The sequence below is a fragment of the Vigna umbellata genome, chromosome 1 (assembly GCF_029865625.1).
Source record: "Vigna umbellata cultivar VRB3 chromosome 1, Vumbellata_1.0, whole genome shotgun sequence".
Taxonomy (NCBI): Eukaryota; Viridiplantae; Streptophyta; class Magnoliopsida; order Fabales; family Fabaceae; genus Vigna; species Vigna umbellata.
The window spans coordinates 96,499,296-96,512,823 of NC_142165.1; the positions used below are offsets into that span (position 1 = coordinate 96,499,296).

The 13,528-nt window shown below is 32.8% G+C and overlaps 1 protein-coding gene across 6 annotated transcripts; it reads right to left on the reverse strand.

Moving 5' to 3' along the window:
* Positions 1 to 3,480: 3,480 nt before the first annotated feature.
* Positions 3,481 to 7,010, reverse strand: LOC124845062 (Transducin/WD40 repeat-like superfamily protein). 6 transcript variants are annotated; one of them, XM_088104940.1, is made up of 5 exons: positions 6,812 to 7,010; positions 6,047 to 6,192; positions 5,529 to 5,710; positions 5,249 to 5,444; positions 3,481 to 4,917 (listed from the first exon to the last, which is right to left on the reverse strand). In XM_088104940.1, exons 2-5 carry the CDS (start codon positions 6,188 to 6,190, stop codon positions 3,895 to 3,897), a joined length of 1,545 nt encoding a protein of 514 aa, XP_087961066.1. In that variant the 5' UTR covers positions 6,191 to 6,192; positions 6,812 to 7,010; the 3' UTR covers positions 3,481 to 3,894. The 6 variants fall into 6 exon arrangements, with proteins under 6 accessions (XP_087961066.1, XP_047178052.2, XP_087961063.1 ...); XM_047322096.2 differs by having other exon boundaries at positions 6,047 to 6,233; XM_088104937.1 differs by having other exon boundaries at positions 6,746 to 7,010.
* Between the last annotated feature and the right edge of the window lie 6,518 nt (positions 7,011 to 13,528).

Consider the following 13,528-nt stretch of genomic DNA (forward strand, 5'->3'; position numbering starts at 1 on the left):
AAAATTTAAATATATCACTTCTCTCCGGTAAAATTGATGTTTAATATGTTGTTACAGTAGAGGAAAGCTAATTAGTAAAAAGGGTTGCATTTGTTGATCTTTTTAGGAGAATGGAAAATGCTTCTTTGGTTTGTATTAGGAGAAGTTTTATGTCCCATTCCCATGACGGCATGTGAAAGATTTTTTGTGATATTCAGTGATTATCATTTGATTCCAACTATTCACGCTTGCTAATTGCTTGATGCAAAGAAATACATTAGCGTAATGCTTTGGTCTCTAACAAATCGCTTGAAAGATTAAATTAAAACGGAATGAATTCCTGAAGAGGCATTTTATTGGGTTGTAACAATTGTAGGCCATGTTCACGGAGTGTGGTCAACTCGGTGATAATCGATTTTATGAAATGGCCAGAGATGAGTCGCGTGCCTTAGTTTATCATATCAAGACTCGCTCTTTCCAAATTCCATTCATTTCATGTAGAATAAAAGTATATTTTAACATATATTGCATTCATTTAACAACAGAGTAAAATAGTTACAAAAAGACTAAAATTTTGTATTTATAAAAAAAAAGTGAAAAGTAAAAAAATGTAGTGTAAAATTATTATAGAAAATTTTTACGTGTCAAAGCATCGTAATTCTTGTTACTCTTTCGTGTATTTTTCTTTCTTACTGGATTATGTATTTTGTGCCTAAAATTCAATTTTGTCTTTAGTTAGACTTCTGCAGACCCTGGATATTTAATGGCCATTGTAAAGAGATAGAAAATCTAGCACTATTCGTGTTTTAAAAAATGCATATACATGCCTCCTGAAACATAATTATATAAAATTGTGGCTCGTGCTGCGTGATAAACATTAGTGAGGAAAAGTGTATATTCTGCATAAGTAAATTTTACATTCTGTAGTAGGAACATTTTAATGGGTGTATAAGCTCGGCTTACTGATATACATTTAATCAAACTTATCTTTTACTGGATAAGTTTAGATGGGCTAACTAAATTCAAAACATTATAAGAATAACAAAGGCAAAATATGTTTCATATTTGTTTCGGCAGGATTTAGAACCTCAATCCAAAACATTTAAAGTTATCCGCTCTATGATCCAGTTGCGTTGTCTTCTCCCTTTATGAGAATTCAAAGTTCAGTTCAAAAGTTACCTTCCTCTTTGTGAGACAAATATTTATAAATTATAATGAGTTTACCGTTAGGTCTGACTCATTAATCACCAATGAATGACAATATTAATTGTCAATAAATGACAATTATTTTTATTAATTCCCCGACAGTTATTATTATTGATTACCTTAACGACTGTTTTTACCGATCAGTTCATTGACCTGAGAGGTATCATCGGTCGGCCGATTCTTCTGCACCTTTACCATTCGGTCGGCTATGAGCCCATAGTAACATAAGCCTCCCAAGCCTTAGCAAAATTTTTGATATTGCGTTGGGTTTATAAAGTTATATCGATCGGCAGAGGATTTTACCTGAGTTTCAATTCATACTAGCATGCGTTCTTTATCATCCGAACGAGTTTTGCGCAAAGAATTCCTTTGAAGTGTCCCTTAGACCAAGGCGAGAGTTCACAAAAGAGCTTGCTTCGCCGCTTGATTTAGGTCTTAGGAGTTCACTAGGAGCGTGCCCTAAGACTAAGGTGAGAGTTCACGAAAGAAAACTGCCTCACCGCTCGGTTTAGGTCTTAGGAGTTCACTAGGAGCGTGCCCTAAGACCAAGGTGAGAGTTTACAAAAGAAATCTACCTCACCTGCTCGTTTTAGGTCTTAAGAGTTCACTAGGAGCGTGTCCTAAGACCAAGGTGAGAGTTCACGAAAGAAATCTGCCTCACCTGCTCGGTTTAGGTCTTAGGAGTTCACTAGGAGCGTGCCCTAAGACCAAGGTGAGAGTTCACGAAAGAAATCTGTCTCACCTGCTCGATTTAGGTCTTAGGAGTTCACTAGGAGCGTGCCCTAAGACCAAGGTGAGAGCTCACGAAGAGTCTGCCTCACCGAGTTGAAAAATGTTCCCTACAGAAGGGCCCAACATCTGATGCCAAGTTTGGCTAAGTACTTGTGAGGCCGAAGGGCCGAGCAGTTGAGGCCGAAGGGCCGAACATCCGATGCCAAATTTGGCTAAGTACTTGAGAGGCCGAATGACCGAGCAGTTGAGGCCGAAGGGCCGAACATCCGATGTCAAATTTGGTTAAGTACTTGTGAGGCCGAATGGCCGAGCAGTTAAGGCTGAAGGGCCGAACATCTGATGTCAAATTTGGCTAGGTACCTGAGAGGCCGAATGGCCGAGCAATTGAGGCCGAAGGGCCGAACATCCGATATCAAATTTGGTTAAGTACCTGTGAGGTCGAAGGGTCGAACATCCAATGTCAAATTTGGTTAAGTACCTGTGAGGCCGAATGACCGAGCAGTTGAGGCCGAAGGGCCGAACATCCGATGCCAAATTTGACTAAGTACCTGAGACCGAATGGCCGAGCAGTTGAAGATGTTTAAAATTATAATTGCTCAAAGTTCTGGTTTGAAGATGTTTTATTCTCATTCTCTTCTATTTTCGTTTTGTAGCACAAATTTTATTCTGTACGAGACAAACTTAGTACCTAAAATTTTAAAAGAAAAAACATTCAAAGTATAACAAAAAATGAAGTTAGATTCTGTATCTAAATAAATTACAAAAACTTCAAGAAGTATATTACGAACATTGATATTTTAAAAAGTCATGTTAACTTCTTACGTATTCAGTCGAGTACACAGACATTAGAGCAATCAAGCACCTTATTTAGCTCAATGGAACCGGTGATCTAAGAAACTGAAGGTCTACTTCTATTCTGCTAAGGGTCAGGAGTTAAAAATCTATGTTCATTACCATGGACCCAATTTCTCCTATCGTATAAAATTCTTGAACCATGCATTTTCACTAGAGTAGAGCTGTTTTTTGAAGGGTAAAAATTATATTTCAGAATACCCAATTCCAGAATGAAAGAGAGTGACTCGAATTTTTATAGGATGTAAAAAGAATTCCTTATAAAGTAGTAATTTTCCACAACCCCGCCCTTACAAAAAATCCAACTTAATCTGTTTCTGCATTTCATCGATGACACTTCATCGGGTTGGTTGGGAATCACTGGTGGATTGACCATGCAAAGGTAGTTTTGTGAGTACAGATGCGCGTGCAAAATAAAAGGTTACGCTCACAGAATGTCGTCAAAATACCAATTACAGTACCAGAGCATACATGTAAGTCTGTAGTTAACGTTATAAGTTACGAATGACAACTTGCAATCACAGAATATGGAACCAAGTTACCAGATAATCGTTTAATTGGCCATTATCTATACACATTAATGGCAGATGGCTGGTGACTTCTGGACAAATTTTGTCAATTCAACATTTGTATCTAGCAGAAGGGCTTCATACGTTCGTCACAAATTAACCAACTCATTTCACTTGAGACCAAGAACCTTTTTGGACAAAATTCATCATAACTACTTCTCAAAATAAAGAAGAAATTGAAATTAACTTCATGACAAATTAAATGTACTTATACACAAATGATTTGAGGAAATCATATAAGAAACTTTCTACAAATTAACTTACCTATATAACCTAATTTTAGCTAAATAGAAAAATAAATTCTAAATTGTTTTCTTATTTTTCTCTCCTAAAAGTTATTGTGAAGAAGTTCATCCAAATAATCCCTGAGACCAGTTTAAATGAAACTTCGTTAAAAATGGAATATACATGGTTGATAATATACCTTGTATGAACATAAAACAGAAATGAAGAATTGAGGCAGTCAACTGAGCCATAGCACACACTTCCTTGCATATATATATTGAAGCCTTTTTCAATTTTAGTGGAATCAAAGCAGAGTGTATGCAAAAGGCCATTATGTCCAGACACAAACTACCCCATTCTTGTCAGCTGAAGCTAGGGGTTTTCTGATCCCGCTCCACGTACAACATAGAACAGAAGAAGTATGTTCCTTGAGCGTACCGACTATATCACCTTTAGAAATTGACCAAATATACACAGATCCATCGGCAGACCCAGCAGCAACGTGATTGTCATCTGGACTAAAACAGGAGCGACTCCAGTTAGAAGCAACTCTGTTTCCTGCCGCTTTTAGTGTGCTACAAACTTCAAGAGATCGCACGTCAAACAAATTATGCAAATTGTCCCTTCCACTGGTCAGTACAAAATTTCCATTTCGAGAAAGGGATATTGATGTAACTGCAGATGTATGTGCAGCAACCTCGCTGAGTAGCTTTCCGCTCTGAATGTCCCATAACCGAAGATTACCATCAGCATGTCCTGAAAATATGGTCTGACCATCCATGCTGAAGGAGAGAGCATTGCAGTTGCTGTGAAAAATGATTGTGTTAGTGCAGTAACCTTTCACTAGGTCCCAAACTTTTATGGTACGGTCATAAGCAGCACTGACAACATGACGACTTGAAATCTTGCTCACATCAACAGTACAAACTTTATCTGTGTGGCCAGTAAGGGTATGACGGACACGGCCTGAGTGGACATCCCATACATACAAGTTGTTCGAGCTGCTTGCAGCAATGACAGATCGATTATCATGGGTGATAGTGAGATCTAATACTGAGCCAAGGCAACCATGAAGTGTAGAAGATAAGGATCCGGTATTTGTATCCCACATTTTAACTAAGCGATCCTGTCCCCCAGTAATCAATTTACTGGAATTGTACTCAAACAACATGGAAGCACAACCACCTTCATGTGCACGAAGCCTGTATTTACATGTGGAAGGAATGTTTGACTCTAAAAAAAACTCAGCACCTTCTTCACTTTGGCGAACTATGCCATCCACCTGCTGCCTTGCAAGTTGCTCTAAGCCACTGGCCTTTAGTTTCTCGACCATGTCTTCGTACAGTGCATTAGCCTAAAGTGGTAGGAACTAAATTATTAATTAGCATGTGCAACAAAAATTAGTAAGTATAATCAAGGTTTTGTTAGGATCCTACACATAACAAACTTACACTACTAATGTAACTATCATAGTACTTTTATCCTAAAAGACAAGGTTCAGATTTCAAACTACCAAAAAGTTAGTTCAGAAGAACAAACAATATTGGCGAAACAGTGCCGAATGAGGCAAGCAAGCCAGCACCAGAAGCAGGTAAGTATAGGCAGAACTTAGTTCCAAGAATTGTACCAATACTAGATATCTAATTCCAAAAGTTCAAATGGAAAATAAAGAAGATGTTGTGTACCTCGTTTAGGCGTTCAGCATCCTTCATCTTTTCCAACATCCAGCGGTCAATCAACATCTTATTCTCAGCTTCAGCTTTATTTGCTTTAGTAGTCATCTGCTCCAGTTGGGCTTTAAGTTCAGTATTCTCACTAACAAGCACTTCTAGAGATTTAAACTTTTCTTCCAAGTCTTCCTTTAATTGAGAGCACTCATCCCTGCAACGTTAATTTAACTCATAATCATTTGCCACAAATTGAAAAAAAAAAGGCCGTAACAATGCATAAGAAACATGGCGCAACCTCAATTCGGTCAATTCCTTTTGCAAATCAGCAACTGCAATTTCTTTCTCTTGAACCAACGCTTTTGAAGCTCTGGACTCAGCTACTTCCACAACAAGTTGCTCAGACAGCCGAGATTGAGCTTTGTAGCAATGCTGAAGTTCCACTTGAAGATTCTCTGCTTTCTCTTTCCATTCAGAGCCCTTCAAGAACAACCATAGATCCAACAATAACCTCAGTAGAAGATTTCCAATTTGCTAAACTGCTAGACACATACCATGATCCGGACAAATATAATACTCAATATCTTCACCCGCCCCCAAATTTCTAATAGTTGTAAAGGAAAGGGGGAAAATTGTCAATTGTCAAAGGCCAATTAATATTAGACAGTGAAAATTGTACACATGAACTACTCTATTGGAACCGATGATTGAACAAAGTTCTAAAATAAAATTAGGGGAAATTGGAAAGCACCACCCCCCAAATTAGGTAATTCTTAAGAAGCATGAATATTGTCAGAGAAATGATAGGGAGGAGACCTGAGAAACAAAGGGTCTAGAAAGAGCTAGAACAGCGGGACCATGAGCGGCTTCTTCAAGCAAATGGCGCTTCCGCAGTGCCTTCAAAGCGTGTTTAATAGCTTCACACGCAATTTCTTCTTGCGACTTGTTTGTTTTCGCCATTACTAGCACAAAAACAGAATTCAAGCATAAACCTTTTGGGTTCCTGGAAAGTTACAATCCAGAGAAAATATAAGCAGAGATTACAATTTAGGATCCGCTAAGAAAGTCTAAGATCGAATGGAATAGGGACTTCGACAAAAATAACAATAAAATCTTTCAAGTTTAAAGTAGAAACCTGCAAATAGGGTCCCACGACAAAGGGCGTTTACCCAAATCCCTACCATCAAAATCTTGGGTCTCACAATACATGAACAAGGCCTGACTTTTTACACATCCAATTTTACTTATTCATTCCCCATGTTTTTTTTTCTTTCCAAACTACCCTCCTAAACACACCCCTTGACTTTCTTCTTCCCAACCACCCATATGTATAACTACATAATTAATAGTGACGTAGTACACCTGAGAAACAGACATTTGGCAAAGCACACAAACACCATTCAAGAAAAATATCCAAAAGTAAGAAATTAAAAACACTCTAAAGCGTTTCATCAATTCATAATCCTAACAAGGACAAATCAGGCAATCAATCAATCAATCGAAGATTAAGATTACCCATTAACCAACAACGAAAACGAAAGCTTAAAACTAGCATCGAAACATAATAAAGTTGGTCCACACTTCGCAAATTGCGTCTAGGAAATCCCCTCTTTCCTTGGAAGCCACCGACGAGTTCCTCCCTCCCCGTTCGCGAATTAAAGAGTAGGAATATGAAAAATGAAAAAGGGAGAGAACAGGCAAAGAAAAGGTGTAGAAGGGAATGGATTTTGGAAGAGAAGAAAGAACACGCTGCAGTAGTCTCTCTCCAGGTGTGGATGGATCGAAAGGACTATGTATAAAGAAACAATACAATGAAGATTATTAGAAATTGCATTTTAAAACATATTTTAATTATATTTTTAATTTTATTAAAATTTATTTAATTTCATATATTTCCTAAATTATCCTGAGTTAAAAAATAAGAAAAATAAAGGGAATTAATAAAATGAAAATTCTTAGAAACAATTTATTTATATTCTTAATTTTATTAAAATTTGTTTCTTGTTATACTTTTTGAAGGATTAAAAATGTTTTAAATTTCTAAACTTTGATAAAATATTTAATTTGTCCTTATTTGATACATTTTGATTCTAAAGATTAAAATTGAATAACTATAACTTTTTTAACACAATTATTTTAAATTTTATTGATGTATCATACGTGTTTTTCGATTAACATTAAAGTGCAACTTAGGTGAAAAACAAAGAAGGTCTTCTTCTAAAGAGAAGAGAGCCATTAGTGAGATACCACTGGTAAAAAGCTAGAATTCTAACATTGTGTCACAACTTACTAGTTGGAGGATAATCTAAAATAGAAGGTTTATATAGGACATACGTCTCCCTAAAGGTAATAGAGGAGTACAAAGATTTCCTAAGGCCAAACGAAGATTGACCCTCGAATGCAAAAGCAGAAGGGAGCTTGATTACAAGACCATCCATTAAGTAGGGACAAAAGTCAACCTTAATGATGTGGTGTCAAGTGGAAAGGTCAATTAGCAAAAGAAAAAGATTGACATCATGCTTCAAATAAAGAGTTTTGGTAATGATGACTCATGGAGAAGTGTTTAAGATTTAAAAAATGTTTGGTTCAACAAATACATTGAAAAATAAGAATTTAATTGTTAAAGTATTGTAATTTGTAGAACACTTAATGAAAGTTTTAATTTTCTAAATATCTTTGTGAATGATAATCGATTCTTACAATTAATTTTATATTTTCCTAAAGTCTTTGGAATAATTTATTATCACCTTCTGGTAATAGATTATCACATCGAGAAAATAGTTTTTGAAAAAGTTTATGAAACAATCGATTGACATTTGTGATAATTGATTATTAGTGATAGTTGTGAAAAGACTTTAGTTTTCTGACTTACTCTTCAAAATAAGAGTTTATATATATTTTGACTAAACCTGATTTCTAATACAATTTTTTATTTAGAGGTTTAAGAGTTGTGTGCTAGATAAAAATGGGGATTTGAAAAACCTAGTTTGGGTAAAGTGAGAATTTTCGCACTTTGAAAAACCTAATTTGGGTAGAATGAGAACTTTCACTAAGTATGTCTTGAGTGATTAAACATTGTTGTTGTTGTTAGGAAAGTTGTTCGTCCTTTATGTCGAATGAGGTGTTGTTCATCCTTTGTGTTTCAAAGGAGATGCCTTAACTTTATTCTTTGTGATTATAAGTTTTGGTTATTTCTTAGTGATTAGTTAATTCCTCTTTAAGAGATTAACAAATGGATGTGGAGTCTTTTTTATCCAGACCAATATAAAATATTTGTGCAATTTCTCTTTTTTTTATACTATTTATTTCTATTGTTGATGATTTATAAAGAATCGATTTTTGTTATAAATCAATTTATAAAAAGATAACTTTTTTAAAAGGCATAGTTTTATGTATAAATCAATTCACCCCCTCTTTTTTTGTCCACATACAAACATTTGATAACTTTTTGGCAAGTATACCAAATCGTTCCAAGTAATATAGAGTAAGTTCAAAGTATCGTTCTCCCAAGGGACTTGTGCAACACATGACAATTATTTTTTTTATAACTCAATTAGACATCAAAGTGTACAAAAAACACAAGAAACTCTTTTTGGTATTTTTATCAAACAGTTGGTGTGCAAGAAATTATATTTAAAAGAAACTTGAATTCATAAATCATTAGATACTTTTTTTGAATGTCGACTAAGTATCGTAAGTAAATTGCTCCCGGTTGTTCACTTATTTGATAACCAGAGTTATTCTTTGATAAAAGATCACTATGAGTAAGACTCAATAGAATTTGATCAATCCTTTTTTCTGTTGTTAAGGTAGAAAATTGAACCAAGAATTCTTTTTCTTTATCATCAATCGAATCAGTGTTCGAGACCCAGGATTCTATTTGATCATCAATCCAATCATCATTCACGTTTTTTATTTTTCTTATAAAGGAATAGATTGCTTTACTTGGATGACTTAGATGTCTCGTATTTCTCGAAAAAGCGATTCAATTGATGGGATTTGGTATAATACTTATGAGATTTTGCATTAAGTCCGATGTTAAGAATGATCAAATTATTGAGTCTATCCCTTGATCCCAAATCACTTAAGTGCTCTATCTACGTTCATGTTAAAAGTTACTTTCCAATAATCAAAGACATTCAAATAACATTATATTTTCATACAATGATAATAAATTCAAGAAAGAGCATATGAACGAACAACAATATATTGAACAGGAAAATTGCATCACAGTGAGTTCATTACATCCAATCCCAACGAAAGAGAAATTTAACTACTCCTAGTCATCTAAAACGTACACATTTGAAGCAATCCCTTGCAACAATGGTGTCTTGATGCCTTGAAGTAGTCTCCGGAAGTTCGTGAGATGTTTTCGTTTCTTTCTTTAGTCAGGAACTTCTATCCGAAGAAGATGTTTTGTCGCTCTGTCACGTCTTTTAAAGCCACTTAAATTCATTAATTCGCTCAGCGCACATGTACTAGTGCGCTATGCGAATTTTCTTGACTACTGCACTTTAACTGATGTTATTCGCTCAGCGCACAAGTACTGGTGCGCTATGCGAATTTTCTTCTTCTGGCAGTGCGAATTTTGGCTTTAGCTTTGCGAAAATTGGTTGACAGAGTCTAAATAATACGCCATTTCCTGTATAATATTTTATATAACAATCTACTACCTATTACAACTTTTCAATGAGGAACAACATGAATAATTACAAGATTGAGCTCATTTATAAGTATAAAAACAACTCTTTTTCACACTTATCAACATTCCACTGCACGATTGTAACATGATCATCGTTCAATAGATAAAAGTTACTTTAGGGATAGTATAGGCTAATATTTCATAAGAACTCACATTGACGAGAAAGTTTGATACTTCATTATCAGCTCTTCACCACCTAGGGCTATGATATGTTCCAAGGATTGGGTTGTTTGTCCATTAAAGTAATATGTAAGTTGGGTTCAGTTCATATTTAGTGTAGGCATTAGAACATAACATGTATAATGTTAGTTTTCTTTTTAATATGTGAGATTGTTTGACACATTTTTACTTTAATTTCGACTAGAAAATGAGTTTCACATTAAAAGAAATAACACAATTAAATTAAAAAGATTATATCTATTTATTTTTAAATTTTGAGATCAATTTTTTTAATAAATATTAATTTTAATTTCATATCAAAATTTAAAAACTAAAAATATATTTAACGATACCCTAAAAAGTTAAATGTATAAGAAGGATACACCTAGTATAATACTAAATTTATAAAATTGAACCTATTGAATATTCTTTATCTAATTTTAATATAATGGTTTAAATTAGGATGATAATATAGCTCAGAACACAGTTTATTGGACATCTCTTTTGTGTCCTCTCCTTGTTATTAATTTTATTAAAAATTTTATATATGAATAAGTATAAGAATACGTATTTTGTTCATTAAATTTAATGAACATAAAATTATGCTAAAAGTTGTGTTTAATGGTCATGTAGTGACAATCATTATCCATTTTATACTGTAATATGTTACACTTATGTAATATAGTACACAGTTATTTAATTATTAATTCTTTATAAAAATTAAATTCATATTGAACGATTTACGATAATTATATATCAAAAAATATTTTTCTATTAATATTTATAAAAACTTTCAAAAGTTCAAAAACAATCATTTTTAATAGTTTTTTTATTAAAAATATGTGGAAAAAATCTTCAAAGTATAAATATTTTTTATTGAATAGGTTACGGCTAAACCGCCCGTAATGAATAGTTTTTTTAATGAATAGTTTTTTTTTATTAATGAATAGTTTTTTGTTTTTATTGGAAAAGAGTATTCTTCTTTCGAAGTATAAATGAAGTCTCTCAAGATTCAAATTTTATTTTCTGTAATATAGCTACAATATTGTTAATAAAAACCAATCAGGTTTTGTAAAAGATTATCTGATACTCAATTAGAAAAAACTACTAAAAACATTATTTATATATAAGTATTAAGTTAAAGAATTGCATAATTGCATAATTACTCTATGTAAAATTAGTCTGAATTTATAAACCTCTAGAAAAATAAAGGCTTATATGAAGACGTTGATTATTCAACATTTGTAATCTCTTACTCATTTTATTATAAACTGTGTTATTATTAGGTTTTGATTATTTAAGCAGGTTAAAAAATTTATAAATGCACAAACACTAATCTCGTAGAAAGTACTTACTTAATATTCATATATATTTAATATTTTCAACTTACTATAACTCTTTTTTTCTCTCTCAAAATTGCATTCCTAATACGAACAATAACAAAACATATAGTCTTATAAATTAATTGTACACGAAAGGCATGTTGGTTTAGTTTGAGCCTATTTATGTATGCAACTTCAATCCAGGGTTACATCTATCTATAAATAATTATATATATAGTTTTCGCTGAAAAGAAAAAACTAAACTCATGCCAATGGTAAACATCTGTTTGCCCATATATTCAAAGCAACACTTCTCAAACAACTTCTTCAGGTTTTTTCTTCATCGCCTTTTGTTAGATCATTGTCTTAATTCTCTCTGTCCTTATTTTTCTTTCCACCTATGATTATTGCTTGATAATTAAATGTTTCATTCCTCGCTCTAATTATAGAGGTGAATGGAGGCGAATATAATCTGAATCTCACTTTTAAATCTTAGGAGAGATCATTATATACTTAAAAATTATTATATAGTTTAACAAATTAATTTATGTGATGTATGTGATAAGTGTTACTATTAAACTATATATTCTAATCAAGCACTATGTAATTATTTCTAATGGTGGAGACAAGGGGATGTACGCTCAAGTTTTTTAATATTTTTCTTTTTTAAAAATGCAAAAAAAATAAAGCTTTATAAACAAGCACATGCACAAGAAGGAAGAGTACATTATATATTTGGCACATTCTAATTGAGCAAGTATATAATGGAGACACAAAAGCTGCACTTTGCCTCAATCAAACTTAGCCTGCTCTAGTAATCATACACACACACATATATATATATATATATATATATATATATATATATATATATATATATATATATATATATATATATATATATATATATATATATATATATATATATATATATATAACATCAATTACACCTACATTCGACAAAAAGCAAAAATCTTGACACTTTTTTTAAACCATAACATGAAAGGAAGAGTCTCAAAACTCTTAAACACAATGCCTAGAAACCTAAGTGTTCCTAGAGATGTGGTCAGCACTTAAGTCAGCGCACTAATTTATCTCCATGACCTTTTTGTTCACTCAGAAAAAGGCACCAAGGAATCGTAATCAACGATATACATGCGTTTTGCTCCATATTATTCGAATATTAAAATCAACCTAAGTGGTCTGTTACATATATGCACATAATCATGAATGAAGAAAACTTAAGTTTGATCCCACTATAAAATATACAGAAGCTTTTGCTGCATTCCATGAACCCAAAAGAATATAATTTTGGGTGCAAGTCCATTGGAGGGAAGTAATGACAAAAATGAGACATAGAATGACACGTTTCATAGCTAGAGTGCTAAACCGAACCTTATGGCAATGATATGATTCTGTGCAGGCACGTAAGCACATTAACTAGTTTTTAAATGGAACCCTGTGATACACTATTCACCCTTGTTTAATGCTTTTGTGATTGCCATTTACATGTTTTGTAATATTCGAGGGCCACCAAACATATTTAATTCCTATTCTTGCACAGGTATCCTAATAATGTCTCCCAACAATAGAAAATTATTCATATATAGTTTGATGACTGACGCAAAAAATGTATGTATACTTTATTTATTCAAACCAACTTTTCATAGAGGAAGTAACAGATAATCAATAAAATATGATTCAGAGTTCGTATGCGGAGAAAGATCACAGAATAAGAATAAATATGATAAAGTTTGCATTATAGTGGATGAATAACAAAATTCACTGTTAATTTTTAAAAGTTTACAAAAATTCATGGGTTAGCTAAAGTAATCTTAACTTTTCTTAAAACAAGTTTTTTGTTTCTATATTATAAACTTAAAGAGAGTATTTTAAAGGAGGCTATTAATAGGATTTTTATAAATGATTAAGAGATTAATTTTACAGTTATCCTAACCCTTATTCAGGCCCATGCTTTATAGCAACCTGCATATTAAACTTTTAATTTTTTTAATTATTTACTCCATTAGATAAAAATAAATTTTCTTTAACTTATATATATATATATATATATATATATATATATATATATATATATATATATGTATATTATAC

Excerpts from the sequence above, each read along its gene's own strand:
- LOC124845062 (XM_047322095.2), bottom strand. The coding sequence starts at position 6,439 with ATGTATTGTGAGACCCAAGATTTTGATGGTAGGGATTTGGGTAAACGC. Across the intron at positions 5,711-6,046 it reads CTAGACCCTTTGTTTCTCAG|GGCTCTGAATGGAAAGAGAA; the intron begins GTCTCCTCCCTA and ends TTGTTCTTGAAG. Across the intron at positions 4,918-5,248 it reads ATGCTGAACGCCTAAACGAG|GCTAATGCACTGTACGAAGA; the intron begins GTACACAACATC and ends CTACCACTTTAG.